Genomic DNA, 16,167 nt, shown 5'->3' with positions numbered 1-16,167 from the left:
TTAAGAAACTGTTTTATCTGTAATGATTTTTTTGTTTGTTTGTGTATGGTTATCTCTAAGACCAGTCATTACTGCAAACCATTCAGTGTGCGCAATATGCCTTCTGGGCAAACTTTATTAATTGTGCCTAATTACTGCAGGCAACCACTCTTACTCTGCATGTGACCTCTATTCACCTAATAGTTGAAGCTCTGAAGTTCTACTTGAATTACCATGCACTGCCATATCCACTGAGCTCCTCAAAAGAATTTCGTGTACACGCTTTAAAGCTGCTACAGTAATTACTCCTTTTCACTTACTGTTTCACATTTTTGGCCAAATTAGTCCAGCATCAAACATTCAGCTTCCACTCCACAATAAAGCTGTTCAAGCTTGCTGAACACAGGCCTTCCAAATTTCAGAAGGAAAGCAACCAACCCATTCCTTAATTTATTTGGATAAATGAAATAAAAAACATTTATGTTACTATAACGATTTTATATCCTTTCTTACTGCCTACTGATATAATTTGTATATTTTCACTGTTAGATTATTCTTCAGCATTGGTATCTGAAATAAACTAAGACTACCAAATCTTCTATGTCAACTGCTTTGCTTTACTTCTCCTTGTTATTTCTGTTCAGATATGCAAAAAATAGCTGCTACTTAGAGAAGTCCATCTCAGACTGGATTAGGAAACATGCTTCACATACTTGGAATAGAAAAACTCAGTCAAAAACTTTTGAATAAAAAAAAAATCTGCTGTGTAAGATATGTAAGATGCCATGTCATGATACAATAGATTTTCAAACCACTGAAATAATGACCAATGGGAACAGATGCTTCACACAGAGGAATGACAAGGAATAAGAGCAAGCACCTTTTAAATTTGCAACCATAACACTGCAGTTGAGGTTACTTTTTTTCCCGCTTCTACTATAGCCACTGTTATTAAACAGCAGGATTCAAGAGCCACAAAGATTTAAATAATAAATAAAATAACCAAAGCTCACCACACACTACTATACCAAAAAGGACAAAACTCCTTTTTCTTTACTGTCACTAGATTCATGGAAAACCAAAGTCGTCTCCAAACAGATGAAAATATTCTGTTAATTTTCCTCACCTCACGTCTTCCCCACCAGATAAACGAGGGCATTATCACTGTTTAATACAAGTTTTAATTGAGTACTGTCACTGGTGGGAAGAAAAGTGTGGAACCACTACTTTCCATATCAAACAAAGCAGGTAATTAACAGCTACTCTGGCACAATCCCTTATCACCAAAATACACAACACTGTTAAGTTCTCTGAATGCGAATGCTTTGCTTCAACAAAGGAAAGCTGATGTTTCAGGGTCACATTCACTCCTTTAATACACAGGCACAAATTTACTGCTCAGTCAGACACCTATAATTAAACACAAGAAGAATATAATTCTAATATTCAGACAGGCTTGCGTATGAGTGGGATATCTCCCCCTTTAAAGATGATTGCCTTTCATTTTTTAGTTTCCACCAGCTACAGTTCACTTAGTTTTGATTACAGAGCAATTAGATATGCAAATACAAGAGAACCAAAAAAATGCTTTCTCAAATGTCAGATTGTAAGCAATCAAGCTTATTCTTTTCTCCTGTACACACAAGCTATTCATTAAATAGCTATTGTCTTAAAAACATTCCAACAGATTGCATTTATCAGTGTTTTAGAAGCAATGGGAGTGCACATTACTCAGAACACCGCTCATCAGGGAGCGAAATCGATCTTACAATTATTTTAATATATTCATGATAATGGATAACTAAGTTGAAACTATGTATCATCTTCTTTGAGCATTTTCCACACCAATGTTGTCATCAATATCGAAACTTACTGCATCATCAAATTAACCAAAACTCATTTGTTTATTTCTAATGACAAACATGTTAGTTGTAAATGTCACAGCTAAAATCACTGAATTGTGAGTATCAGTCTTTTTTCAACCCATATAGAAAATCGATTCTGAATTATTATCAAGTTTTTCACTGTATCTTACAAATATGCTCACAGAAAGGAAGTAGTCACCATGAAATGATGTGGTCAGTATAGTTTTGGCAAGAACAGCCATTCTGATACCTGTCCTTTTTCTTTTTCTCCCCTGAAGGCCCACAGATACTTTCTATTACAGACTTAGAATTTTCCATGCATCTAAATCACATATAGGTTCTTGGTTCTTTGTGACATATTTCACTTGGATGCAGTCCACAGCTTGAGATCAACTGATCACTGGTTAAAATGGTGGCAAAGGATGTTTGGCAAGAGCTCTGATGAGACCAGGAAAAGCAACTACTGCACAACCATATGGATTGGTCTATAAAACAGTCTTACCCACAGCTATGGGACAACTACTGACAGTATGAAAACTTGTTCTTGCAAAACTCTAAAACAAAAGAATAAAATGGGATGGGGGCAGGGGTTGGTCTGTTGTTTCTCTAAAAGATCACAAAATCACCTCCAAGCTAACAGGAGGGGGGGGAAAAAGATCCCTAAAAGCAAGCCCATGTGTTCAGTGACTCAGCTGTGCAGAAATGTACACCAACAGGGGAAGCTGAAGCAGTTCCTTCCTCAGGCTGAGCTTTCAAGCTAGGTAACTGAAGTAAATAAAATGCTTTCCTAGCTGATTCCATGATCACCAACTACCCTTCAAGATGTCTCTCACAGGAGCACAGATCCTTTTTCAAAGGCCAGGAAAGCAGCAAAAATGACAAGAGATGCCTGATTCAGAGGTCTGTTCAAAAACCTGCAAAAAATCAGTTTAGCTCTGCAGCCCAGCTGTAGGCCACAAAACATTCTGCAAAGTCATTTCCAAGAAAAAGCTGGAAAGGCTTTTTACAAGAACTGACATTTATGAGCTAACAGATGAATATATATGTGACAAATTATTTGACATTTTGAGGGTGTTCATATTTCCTTCCCCCCCCCCCCTCCCCTTAATACTCAGCATGATTTTTTCTTTCCCTCCCCTTGCAATACAGGAGCCTTATTTAACCAGCCAGTAAGGTAAAACTCATTGCCTTCAGTAAGGTAAAACTCAGCTTGCTGTTGTTGCCCATGCAATGTTCATATTCCTTCTGTTGCTTCTTCCCTAAGGGTCACTATAAACAACTGTTTGAGCAGCAAACATAACCTGTGTATTTGAACTCCTACCCACTACAGCCTAACATAAAAAATGATACAGCTGACAGGGGAACCTGAATAATTCCCTCCCAGTCTTCTGCAAACACTCCCTCATCTCTCACATGGGTCCTCCAAGAAGACACTGGGAAAATGCTGTATCTACTACTGTGAAATACCAGGATCCAAAGAGCATGCTCAAAATGCCACATTCCTGCCAATTTCTGCTTCTGGCAAGATTGGTGATACAGCATTGGCCAATGAAATTTATGATGCTCAATACTCCAACTTGCAGAATCAGCCATTTGCAAGTGAGTTTAACAGGAACACAAGTAATGTGTCAAGTATGACAATTAAAATCATTACACCTTATTCTACCTGGTAGATTCTTTTACTATAAGTCATGAACCATATATTTGACTGCAAGTAAGAGGTCTGAAGCCTGCAATAACCATATCAGACTTCCTTAAAAGAGCAGAAACACATAATCAATAGTAAATGTGTTTTGCTCTTCAAAATATTTCTGCAGGACTGTATCTGATTTTTCTTAGAAATGGAGAACTGTGGGTTGTTTTTTTTAAGGAGGGTTAATTTTACTACCAAATGAACTATTCCAAAAAGGTACATTTCAAGCTAAATTGAACTTATCATTTAAAAGGCTGGATACTGAAAAATTCCACTAGTCAGGCTGCAAAAACCAATTTTAGTATTTGCAGTAGCCTTGTGTCCTCACTGCATACTAATTTCCAGAGTAGCTTCAGTATTTCAAACCATGTAACTTTAAAATTTATCATTTATTTTGGTTTGTAATACAGCTTATCTTAAGACCTTTTCTGATTCATGCTGTTGTGAGTCAACGTGAGCTAACAGATTTAAGTTCTAGGTCTTTTTGTCAGTCAAAATTTAAGTGAACATTTGACTCCAGCACTGTCAACTTGAAACACAGGAGTATCTCACAGCCACCTCAAAGACTGCTTGGTCATTTATGGATCACTTACTAGATGGAAAATGACTACAACATACTTTATCACCACAGAAAATTCTCTATTTCTCTCTATAAAATTTAATATTAAATATAAAATTAGTCAACTACTAGCTTTTAGTTCCTGAAACTATATATCAGCAATAGTATATTTCACAAGTTCAGCAAGCCAGTTAAAATATCTGCCAAGACCCCCAAAAGCCTAAAAATTAATTTCCCTTCAATACATATGGTTATAAATATGGGAACATCTGAAATCAGTAGCTCAGAATCTTCAGCAGCTCTGAAATAATTCCTTCACGTGGATCAATTAAAACAGTCAGGTATTTCAGGTGCATTCAGTCAGCTAAACGTGTTTTTCAATTCTTTATCACTCTGACTGCCACAGAAGTATTAACTCTTTCTGTGTGGCTCAGGACTGAACAGTCCAGACATACATTTATAAAAATACTCCAGAGCCCACAAGCAGTGGCAGAGATGTTATTAATTATGTTATGAGTCCCATCTTTCAGAAAACTATTTCTTTCTTATTCAAGAGAAACACGCAAATGCTAAAGTTCACAGCGACTTTACCACAGAATGGACCCAGTGCTGTCACTGCTTCACTATCACAGTGTAAAAAAAAAATCTAACAAAAGAAATCACCACAATACCAATCAATCAATATAGAAAAAATAATTTCAAAGAAACCCTCCAGATAGTTAAATAACCCCATACCAGAACATCCAACTCCATGAAACGCTGCCCTCGCTGGAAACAATCATATCAATCTTGTGCCACAGCACCTGATCACAGAACACACAGGAAGACTAGGAAGAAAGTAACACCTACATCAGATTTACCAGACAGAAAAAAGAAATAGCGTAATAATTTGCAGAAGTATTTACATCCAAACATTTAAGTTACATACACTCACTGCCCACATGCCAGATAAAGGCACTTAATTAACAGGCTGTTCTTTGCTCCTGAAGTAAAATCCCTTCCATTTGTGCATTCAAAAATACCACTAGCACACTTCTAAAATTATATATAAAAGAAAGAGCAGTTTGGCTCATAATTACATTGTCTATTTTTAGTTGTGTCAGGAATCAAAAAGGTTTCAGGAATTCTGAGATATTAATTAACCTTAACCTTTTATTTCTACTCAATCCTCATGTCACACCTACAATTTACCTCCAGAAACTTCTAGCCAAGTGTGAGAGCAACTTGGCTGTCTGCTCTCCACATCTCTTCAAAAGCAACTGCATTCAGAGTTCATGTTTCCAGTAACTTCTAGGCAAGCACACTGGTGAATTTACATTATCACCCTGACTCTCAGGAAATAATTTTCTTCATATATTTTTGCTGTTGGATATTTTATTCCCAGTCTTATGCATGCTAAAAAATTTTAACAGTTAGTAGCATGAGAAGTGTGTCATTATTTCCTTTTGCCTTGTTTAATCTTCCTTGCCTGCATTACTCTGATTCCCCAGTTACAACTCTGTTTCTAAACACCAGTGTTTACATTATTTGCTACCATAATGCAAGTATATAAAGTATTGCTAGAAACCAAAACTCATTCTAGTGCACTTTCATGTCATCTATTTGTATTTTCAGAGAATAAATGAAGCACCATAGAAATTAGCCTTCCTTTTATTACAATAATTTGTAAAGCACATGACCAGTGAGAAGGAGGTACTCAAGGACCAAGATGGAAAAAGATAACCAGAGAAGCTTTCTAGAGAGAACTAAGAGGAAACTTATGTAAAATCAAGGAAAATTAATATAATTTATGAAACAAGGGAGAAATTCATAAGAGGGATGGGAAGAATCCCAGAAAAGTTGACCTAGGTTCAAAGTAGCAGGAACATTAGGAAGAGGAAGGAAGAGGAGCAGAGAGGAAAGAGAGAGACTCAGGCTCCCCAGGGAAGCATCAAACCTGAGAGAGTTCAGTGAGAGTCTGGACAATACTCCTGGGCACATGGTGTGATTCTTGGGGTGTCCTGTGCAGGGCCAGGAGTTGGACTCAATCATCCTGAAAGGTCTCTTCCAACTCAGTATATTGTATGTAAGACTCGATAAGAAAACAAAACACACATTTCACATCTTGGCTGTGAAAATGTAACTGCTCTGTAAATTATTTTGGGTTACTTTCCACAGTACTATACATATGTTCACTTCCCACAAACTTTAGTTCTTCACACATCAAAACATCCTGTATTTCCCAGCAACTGTGTCAAATTCTTGACATTTTTATACTGACTAGACATCTCCTCCCTGTACTGATTCCATCCATTCTTATCAAATTTTGTAGATAATTCTGTAACACCTTCTTATGAAACCAACCAATAATTTGATATTCTCATTTTTTTCCTAAAGCCAGTTTTCCTGATACTTCAGCTGCCAGTTAAACCATTCTGTCAGGCCCATGAAAGCCACTGCCCGAATGCAGTCACTGTTATGCAGATCTTTGAACATCCAAAACAGCCTAATCTTATCTTCATTTCAAGCTATAAAGGTTAGGACAAGATTTTGTCTGTCATGTAGGAATGTAGTGCTGAATTGACTTAGGAGTCAAATTACATTCAAGAATCACTAACATGAACAAATGCACCAAGAAAGCATAAATGCTGTGTGTTGTGTTTGTTCCATGGCAAGACTGTGGCACTTAAATCAGATAATTTACACAGAATATCAGATTCTACTAAGTTAAACAGTCTCCAAGCATTGCTTGGAGTGTTCTACTACTGTAAGAGTAACAAGTTCTCTATAACAGAAAAAACAGATTTGTGTACTTGGCCTTACCACACATTTAAATAAGCTTTCATCCTTTCATGAATATGCTTAACACACACTTTAAACAGAACTGGCTTGAGTTGTAAGCAAATTTTTAAAGATATATTCAGTGTGCATGCACTTCAGTGAGTCCTGTATTTATCGAAACATTCCCCATTTACTGCCTGAAAAGATGTGAAAAAATGTAAAAATTGTAAGACAGAAGCTGCTAATCTCTCTTATGAACGGTTAACAAAAAATGTCCAATCATCTGTCAATAAATGCCTCCCTCTACCTTAGAAGTATAAAGACTAACAATAAAATATTGTTTACTATAGCTGCATGAACTCTAAAGTGAGGATACTGCCACATCCTTATTAACAGCTACACAGACACCTGAATTTCATTCATATACTTAATGTATGGTACTGCAGGCCATACAGAGCAGAAGTGTAGCCTGTGATTAACAATATCCATTTCAGTCCAAGTCTAGGCATGACAAAGGCTAATACTAAGCCAGAAAACCTAAGGAAAGTCACCATCTATAAACAATTTCAAATGGCAAACTGATCACTCATTTTAGGAATTACACTTGGTCATTGTTACCATACAGTTGGCAAGGAATCCAGTACCTTGATTACGTGTCTCTATTTGGAAAACAATAAAATAGCATGAAGTCAAATATCTATCTTCTAAATATTCAATTAGTAATTTAAGTATTTGGTTTCCACAATAGTGGTTCTTATTTTGTGCTTACTCTTTTACTCCATGCTAAAGAGCCTTCCTATCAGCCTCAATCAAATTGCTAAATAAGACCCTGAGGAGCCATATCTACTATGGTAAACAACCACCTGCCTGTATTCTGCCTGCCAGAAGCCACCTAAAAATAAAGAGAACCAATAACTGCGAGGAAGTGACAGCTAGTCAGGAATCACACAGGCATGCTGCTTTCCCCCTGAAACAACAAGTTCCAACTTCATTCCCACACTGAAGCAGACTCAATCTTCGTGCAGGCACAAGAAAATTCCCACAAGCCTCAAACGAAGTATGGCCTTTCCCGCAGAGAATTGCAAGCACAGTTGCATAATACTGAACAAACACACTGAAATGCAATCCTGAATACAAATTATTTCTGGTAAGCAAGATTATCACAGCATTAATTCTTAAAAAAGTTAGAAATGTTACCATGAAAAAAATTTCAGGTTACAGTAGATTTTCATTATTTAAACCTTGCTTCACTACTTTGCTAGACAAAGTAAAATGCAGATAGATGTTTGCAGACAATTTGGTCAGCATCTCAAAACAATTCTTTGTGCAGTCTCCCAGGCCTTTCAAAACTTCTAACCAAATGCCAGATACAAACTGCTGTGAGCTGAAACCTGCTCAACCTTTCAGAACAAAATTAACACTCACTGTGCTTCCCACCTCACAAAAGCTTAGGAGTAATTCTGCAGAAAGAGAACTTCTGCCATGCTACAGGATGAGTCAATTCCTGTTCAGTAGACATAGCATTTTAATTTATAAACCAGAACTGTTTATACACAGATGTTCAGGCAGTGATTCAGGATTCCCTTGATATACTTTTTTCCACTACACTTCGTGCTAATTTTCTCTAATTTCAAAATATATCTAGATTCTCTCACTGCTTGCTCATAAGGATTTTTTCTCACAGGGAACAGACAGAAAAACAAATATAATGAAAGCATAATACAAGCCGATTTCAATTAGCAGGGCTTTGATTACACTTCTACAGTTCACAGTTTCCACTGTACTTAATGGCATTAAAAAGAAGCATGTTGTTAAAGTCAGTTATTTCCATATTTAATTAGCTCAATAACCAATTTAACCGCTTTCAGAACAAAATGACATATAATGAATTTTTGATAGCGAAGTTAATCATAGCCAAAGGCTTCAGCTACTGTTCGCATTACACAGGAAAACTTTTGTCTTAGCAGTGTTAAAATCTGCTCTAAACTTCAACTTTGTATTGAGCCCATGTAGAAATATATTCAATATACATTGGATATAGTCAGTATGTAGCCAATAAAGGGTAGAAGTATGTATGAAATAAACCATTTAAAAGATGCATTGCATCAGATATGTATCAGTAATTTTTTCTGAAAGACTAATATTGCCTTGTAATAGTTTTTAAGGTCCTCAGGCACCTAATTCTTTTCCCCTTCAAAATAAAACCATTCTGCTCTTGAAAGTAAGAGCATTCCCCTGGCTGCTATGAAAAGACTCTCGAAATAAATTACTTCAAATAAGAAGCGTTTGTCAAATCTTATATAAAACTTCAGGAAAATGTTCTCTTGTAAAATTTGCATTCCCATACATAACTATGCTAGTTGTGCCTGCATTCTTCACTACTGTCACTGTGAACTGAACATTTTTTACTTAAAGAAAAGATGTATGAGGGTAAGATTCCAAAGATAATACTCTAGAAACTCTGAAGTACAAAACCCCCAGGAACAGGCTTAAAAGGAGTCTGCTGCCAGTGAGAAATAACATCTATTGCCTTCACCACTGTCTAGTAGAAACTCTATTTAAAAGAATTATAAATTCACTGATCTTTAGCATTTAATTATATAATTAAATCAATAATTTGGCAAAAGGACTTTTTTTTTTCTGTGATTTTTTTTTTGTTTATGCTATTAGCTAATAGTGTAAACTCTTGAAAGGGTCACTGGCTCAAATATTACCAGGGATATAACTTGAGAGACCTCTGTTTCGTCTGTGAAAAGGGAAAAAGGCCATGCTTCAACCATTCTTCAATAAAAATAATAATAATAAAATCCAGCTTTACAATTCCCTCTGTATTCAAAATAGCCAGTTATTTTCATGAAATGAAAGTTTTGAAACTGGAACAGAAAAGCCTATTTCCTGAGGTACCCACTAATGAAAAAAAAAATTAGCTTACAAGCAAGCAAAAATATTTTCAGCACATCTTGTTTTACAATGAACCTCTATGAAGGCAAAGCAGTATCAACTACTAAGTATATTCTTAAACATCTGTGCTAAAACAGCAATTGTGATACAACAAATAGATAAGTTTACATTAATACTTTTGTGTTTAGAACTGGTTTAAATATAAAAGGCCAGTTATTGTAGTAGCCAAAAATTAAGCATGAAGAAAGCCTCCCAAGCCTGATCAGTTTGAGAAATCAAACCTAATCAAGACATACATGCCTATGAAAAAATGAGTTCAGAGGAAATGTCACTGTAGAAGATCTTGAAATTTATGAAGTCATGAAGTTCTCAGGGTAGCATGTTAAACACTTCATTCTGAATGCCTTCAGTAATTTTCTATTCCAAGTTTGTAACCTGAATGCAGTATATTCAGCACACATGCTGTATAAGCCACGTCTCAGTCTCAGCTCAGGAACTCGCTCATACAATGCCTTTTAATGGATAATCATGGAAGTTGATGGCCATTCAAATGAATGTAACAGTCAAATACTTGCAGCTTTGATTTGCAACAGAAATTAACAAGGCAGATCCCAGCATCTCAAACATGCTCAGCTGCTGCTCCACACTGTCTCACTCAGTTTCCAGTAACTAGAGGTCAATTTTAATAAACAGCATCCTTAAGGATGGACATTGACAAGGGATTTTGATAGTTATAAATGTAAAAGTAACCATCTGACCTATCTCCAGAAACTTCACCAGCACTGTCAAAAAGGGGTATTTTTTTAAATAAAAGGACAGTCATTCTAGTCATGTATTATGAATATGAAATTGCTTTCACTTTCACATATCTCTGTCCCCAGTAATTTAAATTATTTTCTCCCCTAATGTTCCTAAAGGTACTGACAAAGAGTCAAAAACCCCACCTTTACAACTAGATTCAAGATTTTTTCAAACTGCCATTCCAAAGCACCATTTGCCAACACAGACACGTGCAATCATCAAACAGCACTGGGATGCTTTTGTGTAGAGGCATGTGTGAGAGGCAGCAGGCCTCCACCAAGAAATTTACTCCTGGAATACAAGAACAATGATGGCTGGTCAACCTTCCATTTTGAAACACAGAACAACTTCCTTTCCTTGCACATGCTCAATTATCTTCCATTTCAACATGTGTGTCAGCACCAGAATTTTATGATTTGTTCACACATAGTACTTTATACAGAATATAAAATCTTATAATTAAGGTGGCAATAACAGGTAACAGGACTTGCTCAACAAGACAGAACAATGTATTATCCAATGTCACTAACATCACTTTATTAGCTAAACAGAATCATTAAGCCTTTCAATTGGAAAAGAAAGTTTATCAGATAATATTTCAAAGCCTAAAAGGTAAAAAAAAAATATTACAAATATGTAATACAATACAGCATGTAAATTTAATAAAATATCCTGTTCACAAGACAGATAAATTTTTCCCCTCTGATATTTTCCTCAAACTTTGTGCAGGTACCAAGGAAAGCGTTTTTCTAATTCCTTTTTAGCTATACTATAAAAGTAGAAAAATTAAGAGTTTAAAGAAATGGCATTATCTATTTACTGTAACAACTCTGCACAAGTCAAAGGTCAAGACTGGTACTAACTGAGAGCATGTCTTTCATGAAACCTTATGTTTCTGCCTGCAAGGTAAGCAGGATTGTAGGAACAAGTAAGCGGGAACAAGTAGGTCAGAAACCATAAATCAGTTCAAATCATAATACAGAGTGAAGTGCAACAGACTTAAAGCTGCTACAGAGGATGAAGACACAGAGTTTTTCAAATTTAGAACTCCATAGCTGCTTGCCCTTCTATCTGAAAATTAGCAATTGTAGAAGAAAATTCTGTACATCATAATGACATGGCTTCCTTGTGAAGTAAAAATGAATTATGCTCTCTCATCACACACTGTTCTAGGGCAGATTCTTGTCTAAAAGTAGAAAAAAATGGAACAGAGTTGACCAAGGCTGCCACAAGCCAGCATCCTGATGCTGTTTGTCTTCATACCCCTCTAGAAAGTGAGATACTGGCAGTGTGTTAAAGAGCAGAGGGCTGACTCCCTATGGGCACATCAATACCTATTTTACAGAATTTGTGTAAGACAAGGAAGATGCAAAAAAATGTTTTGCTTATCCATCATTGGATAGTCTTCACTACACACATCCTTTAACTGGTGTGGAAGTTACTAGTTCTCTTCTTCACCTAATAAAAGGTACATTCAGACTGAGCAAAAAATGCCTTGGTCTTAATAAAGTTACACATTCATTAGCTTTTGATGAATGCCTGCAACCCCTTTCCCCTTCCCAATAATCTCCTTCAAGTACCCCTAGGCTCTAATCACAGTATTCTCAGTAATTAAGGTTTTGATTTTAAATTTGTTGAAAGCTGCCTAGAGAGATATCCTGATTACCAGCTGAGCCTCAAATTCAAACAATTTGAGGCTTTCCCCTGATTTCTGGAGAGAATCAACAAGTTTAAAGATGTGATGCCAGTTCAAGTATTTTGGCCACATGACAAGGATTCATAATTCATTACTTCTTTCATAGGATCACAGAGCAAAGCAAAATTCTCTGCAGAGCATATTTGGATGGTTTATTTTCCAGAATGTCAGTCTTCGTATTTTCTCTTGTATTCTGCAACCACTAGCAAGGCAGCAAAAGCACATGGACAGTTTATTCAAGTATTTAGCTGTCACATAAGATTGACACTGCTTTAGTAATTACTCCTTCCCACAACCAATAAAGTTCCTTTTGTAATTAGCACTGGGAAATCGAGTTTGCAGGTATAAATTATAGTCACAAAATACACCTAAAATATTAACCTGCATCTCTTATCTCTTCCAAATTTCAAAATTATTCAGTGAAAAAAAAAATCTAAAATACTGACTTTTCCAAACAACACTGACTCTAAAAAATGGGTTTAAAAAAAGAATTAGCGTAGCCTAACCTGCCATGAAAAAAATAGTATAACTTCTGTATTTATACTTTGATGTTCATTAGCATTTTGAAGCACAACCTGCAAAGAGAGAAACCATTTGAGAAAATAAAAAAGGTGGTTACCATTAAATGCACTGCAAGACTAGGGAGTTCATCTGTAAGTATTAATTCATCAGGAAAAGAGGCAACAGTCAACAGCAAGAAGTGTACTTGTGTCCCAGACTGACAGAAGTCACTCATTCTTTCTTTTGTCTGCAATTGTCATGTCTTAAATCAGCTCCCAAATCATTATTTTTACAAGAAACATCTTATTGATGTACATCATAATCAAGTATTATGAAATTCTTCCTACTTCATCAACAGTGGTATAGCACCAAAAAGTCTGCTCTGAAAAATGCAAACTTATGACCAATACAAATCACCTCAGAAAAGCAAATGAGCTGAAAATATTAAGAATGGATGGCATGAAAATCAGTTTTCTGAAGAAAATTATTTGGCACTCAACACTGGTTTACAACCTATATCATACTGTTTGGTATACAAATACCAAACTATATTATAATATGATGTCATTCAAATATATTTCACACTAACTGCAGTATTATCTCATTAAATTATCAGTGGTCAAGTACTTTATGTTTAAAAATTATGAGAGAACCCAGCCTGAAAGCTATAATGGGCATTCAAGTGCTGACTGGATCAATTTCTAGTTTTTAATGTGTATGAGGTTTTATCTGATCTGCCATACTTGTCCTTGTTGAAGGTAGTTTTCTTTTAATACTAAACTTAAACAGGTGACTCACTCAGGTGGTCTCAGTTCTTCTAATCTTTTTCTTAAATACAAGACTCCAGTAACTCCACGGCCTAATCTTCTATGAATTGTCAAAAAGTACAATTAAAAAAAAATGCATGGAGAATAGGAGAAATCAGCCAAAAATACTTCCCCAGAAATTAAACCTGCCCAAGCTGTCCAGAGAGCCAACTTCCCACAGGACAGGACAGGTTCTGAAGCACAGTGGTAGGAGGACGCTACACCCAGCAGCCACCTGGGCATGGTCCTAGGAAATTAGGAAATAGTTACTCTTCCTGAGGAGTGAACCTCCACCACTCTGTGATTCTCTAACTGGTATTTCACAAACTCCAAAACCTACAACAATGGTAGAATAAGACAAAGAACAGCGACAGTACTCCAGCAGATTATGAAAACAAGAAACATTAAATGAAATTTGAAGGCAACACATTTATAAGCTCTAGGAAGAAAAAGATGTTTAACTGGGTAGATATTAACTTTCTATTGTAATTGTTACATACTATATATGTATCAATAGAATGTATTATGTGACTGATCATGTAAGGAAAAGAGGGGGAGGGTTTCTCCTAAAAAAGAATGAAAAGAAACTGTATTTTTGGGAACAAAGAGGAAGCATTCAAAACTACAGTGGAGATGGTGGTGTAACTTCAGCAGCAGTAGCCAGAGGTAGAGGGAAATAGCTAGAAAATAAACCTAGAAAAACAGAGTTACCACGAAAGCAGCCTGACATTCAGGAAGGCTCTATCATGCAGTTTGCCCATTCATATGGGCAGAGCATGCATATTCCAGGACAAGGCAAGAACAGCCCTCATTACTTTGCCACTCCACCTGAACACAAAACAAAACCAACACAGTGCTTTTTGGTTCACTCAGACAGAAGTGACTGCCAGAAATACATTTAACTGGTTTTTTTCCCAATCCACACTCCACGCACAAATCATTACTTTGGTAATTCAATACAGTAAGGTTTCATTAATAAGACCTTTGAGGTGAACAGCTCCTTCCTAGAAAAATAAATTTAACTTCAATTTTTACCTTTACCTTATTAAATGCGACACAATTCAAAGTTAATTATTATTTGAGAATACTTTGTAATTGCTAGTTAAGACTTCCAATTGCAGAATTATGGAGTGTGTACATTTTACTTCTTCAGGACAGCCTATGTTATTTACTAAGTGTGTGTAAGACATTAGATAATAGTAAGAACACAACAAGAATAAGAGACATGAGCTTATCCTCCAGTAGAAAACAAAATTATGCATCTGAAACTACACCGCCCTTCAAGACCTTACCTTCTTTTTGTCCCTCATTGAGCCCTTCCCTCGGACCATTATCTTGCATCCTGTTTCTGCCTCAAGTTGTTTAGCTGTTAGTCCTCTGGGCCCAAGGATTCTTCCAACAAAGTTAAACTGAAAGAAAAAAATAAATAACTTCTAAAAAATCAAGTAAACAAAATTAGTTTAAAATTTAACAAGGCGTATTTCTGTGTCTAAAAATATCAAGTGTTGAATGGCTTAGGACACCACATGCCTGAGGCTGAAAAATGAGTTAGGTACTGTTTGTTTTCATACATTAAGTACCCACGTGACCCCAGCTTTGGGGATACCAGTCTCAGGTGGAAGTAGGTCTTTTAGATGTAACATCAGGTAGTCTACATCAGCAGCAGCTCCTAATTTCCTCCTCATTACGTTGTACAAGCTCTTACAGGAACTCCAAGCTGCTCTCCCTCACCACTAACGTGTCCAGCCATGCTCATCCATAGGCCAACAAGGTGCACCATGGCAAGGAAACACACGGAGGGCTGGGCACTCAGTCTGGGAAGGACATCAAAAATAACCCTTCTTTATCTACCATGCCATGGCATTTGCTTCAGAAAAAAACAAATGAGACCTCTTACATGTTTATTTTAGGCTCCATGGGCAACATTTCTTAAAAATATGGTCTTGTCATACATACATACATACAGACACAAATATATAAAATATTTGTATATATAAAAATTTATGTGTCTATACAGACACAACAAAAGCACATCACTTTTTGTAAGCTGTATCATTTATTTAGTTCTACATACAAATAAAGCAAGCATTTCATGTTTAATTGGCTGACTTGAGCAGACAGCCCCCTGCCTACACTCAACACGGTAATACCACCATTTAGCCATACATAACATTATTTCCTAGTTATTTTCAAAAGCTTTTTCCCTTTCATTATTTTCAACCACACATTCTGAAATAATTTATTTATGACATAAATAAAAAAGCACTAAGTGATAGTAGCATTGAGAACACAGAGCAGTATTCTGTGGCAACTGCAGTGCCAAGATGAAGCACCAGCTCAAATGATAGATAAACTAAGAAGTTTCAGACTGAACATTAAATTCAAAGAAGAAATTAAAAGAACAGAAATTCTGCTGTAATGTTCTGCTCTGGATATTTTAGATCCCGGTAAACGAAGTTATTCAATGGAATTGTGAAGAAGTTGTTGGCTTTCATTTCCTCAGCTAATTAAAACTGGGCTTGAGTACTAAAACTCAATGTATTTGAAATCCTTATGAAACTGCAAAGACCAGAAATGATTTAAGAGTAAGCAGAAATTATGAATGC

At 36.1% G+C, this 16,167-nt stretch overlaps 1 protein-coding gene across 7 annotated transcripts in view; it reads right to left on the bottom strand.

Annotated features, from left to right (window-relative positions):
- QKI (QKI, KH domain containing RNA binding) overlaps positions 1 to 16,167 on the bottom strand; it is a 150,052-nt gene that overhangs the window by 72,650 nt on the left and 61,235 nt on the right. For all 7 annotated transcript variants that reach the window (XM_036379930.1, XM_036379931.1, XM_036379932.1 and 4 more), the window contains exon 3: positions 14,854 to 14,970. In XM_036379930.1, coding sequence (XP_036235823.1) covers positions 14,854 to 14,970 — 117 coding nt within the window. The remainder of the gene's footprint in view (positions 1 to 14,853; positions 14,971 to 16,167) is intronic.

The sequence above is a fragment of the Molothrus ater genome, chromosome 3 (assembly GCF_012460135.2).
Source record: "Molothrus ater isolate BHLD 08-10-18 breed brown headed cowbird chromosome 3, BPBGC_Mater_1.1, whole genome shotgun sequence".
Classification (NCBI taxonomy): domain Eukaryota; kingdom Metazoa; phylum Chordata; class Aves; order Passeriformes; family Icteridae; genus Molothrus; species Molothrus ater.
This window is presented reverse-complemented; position numbering and strand designations above follow the sequence as displayed.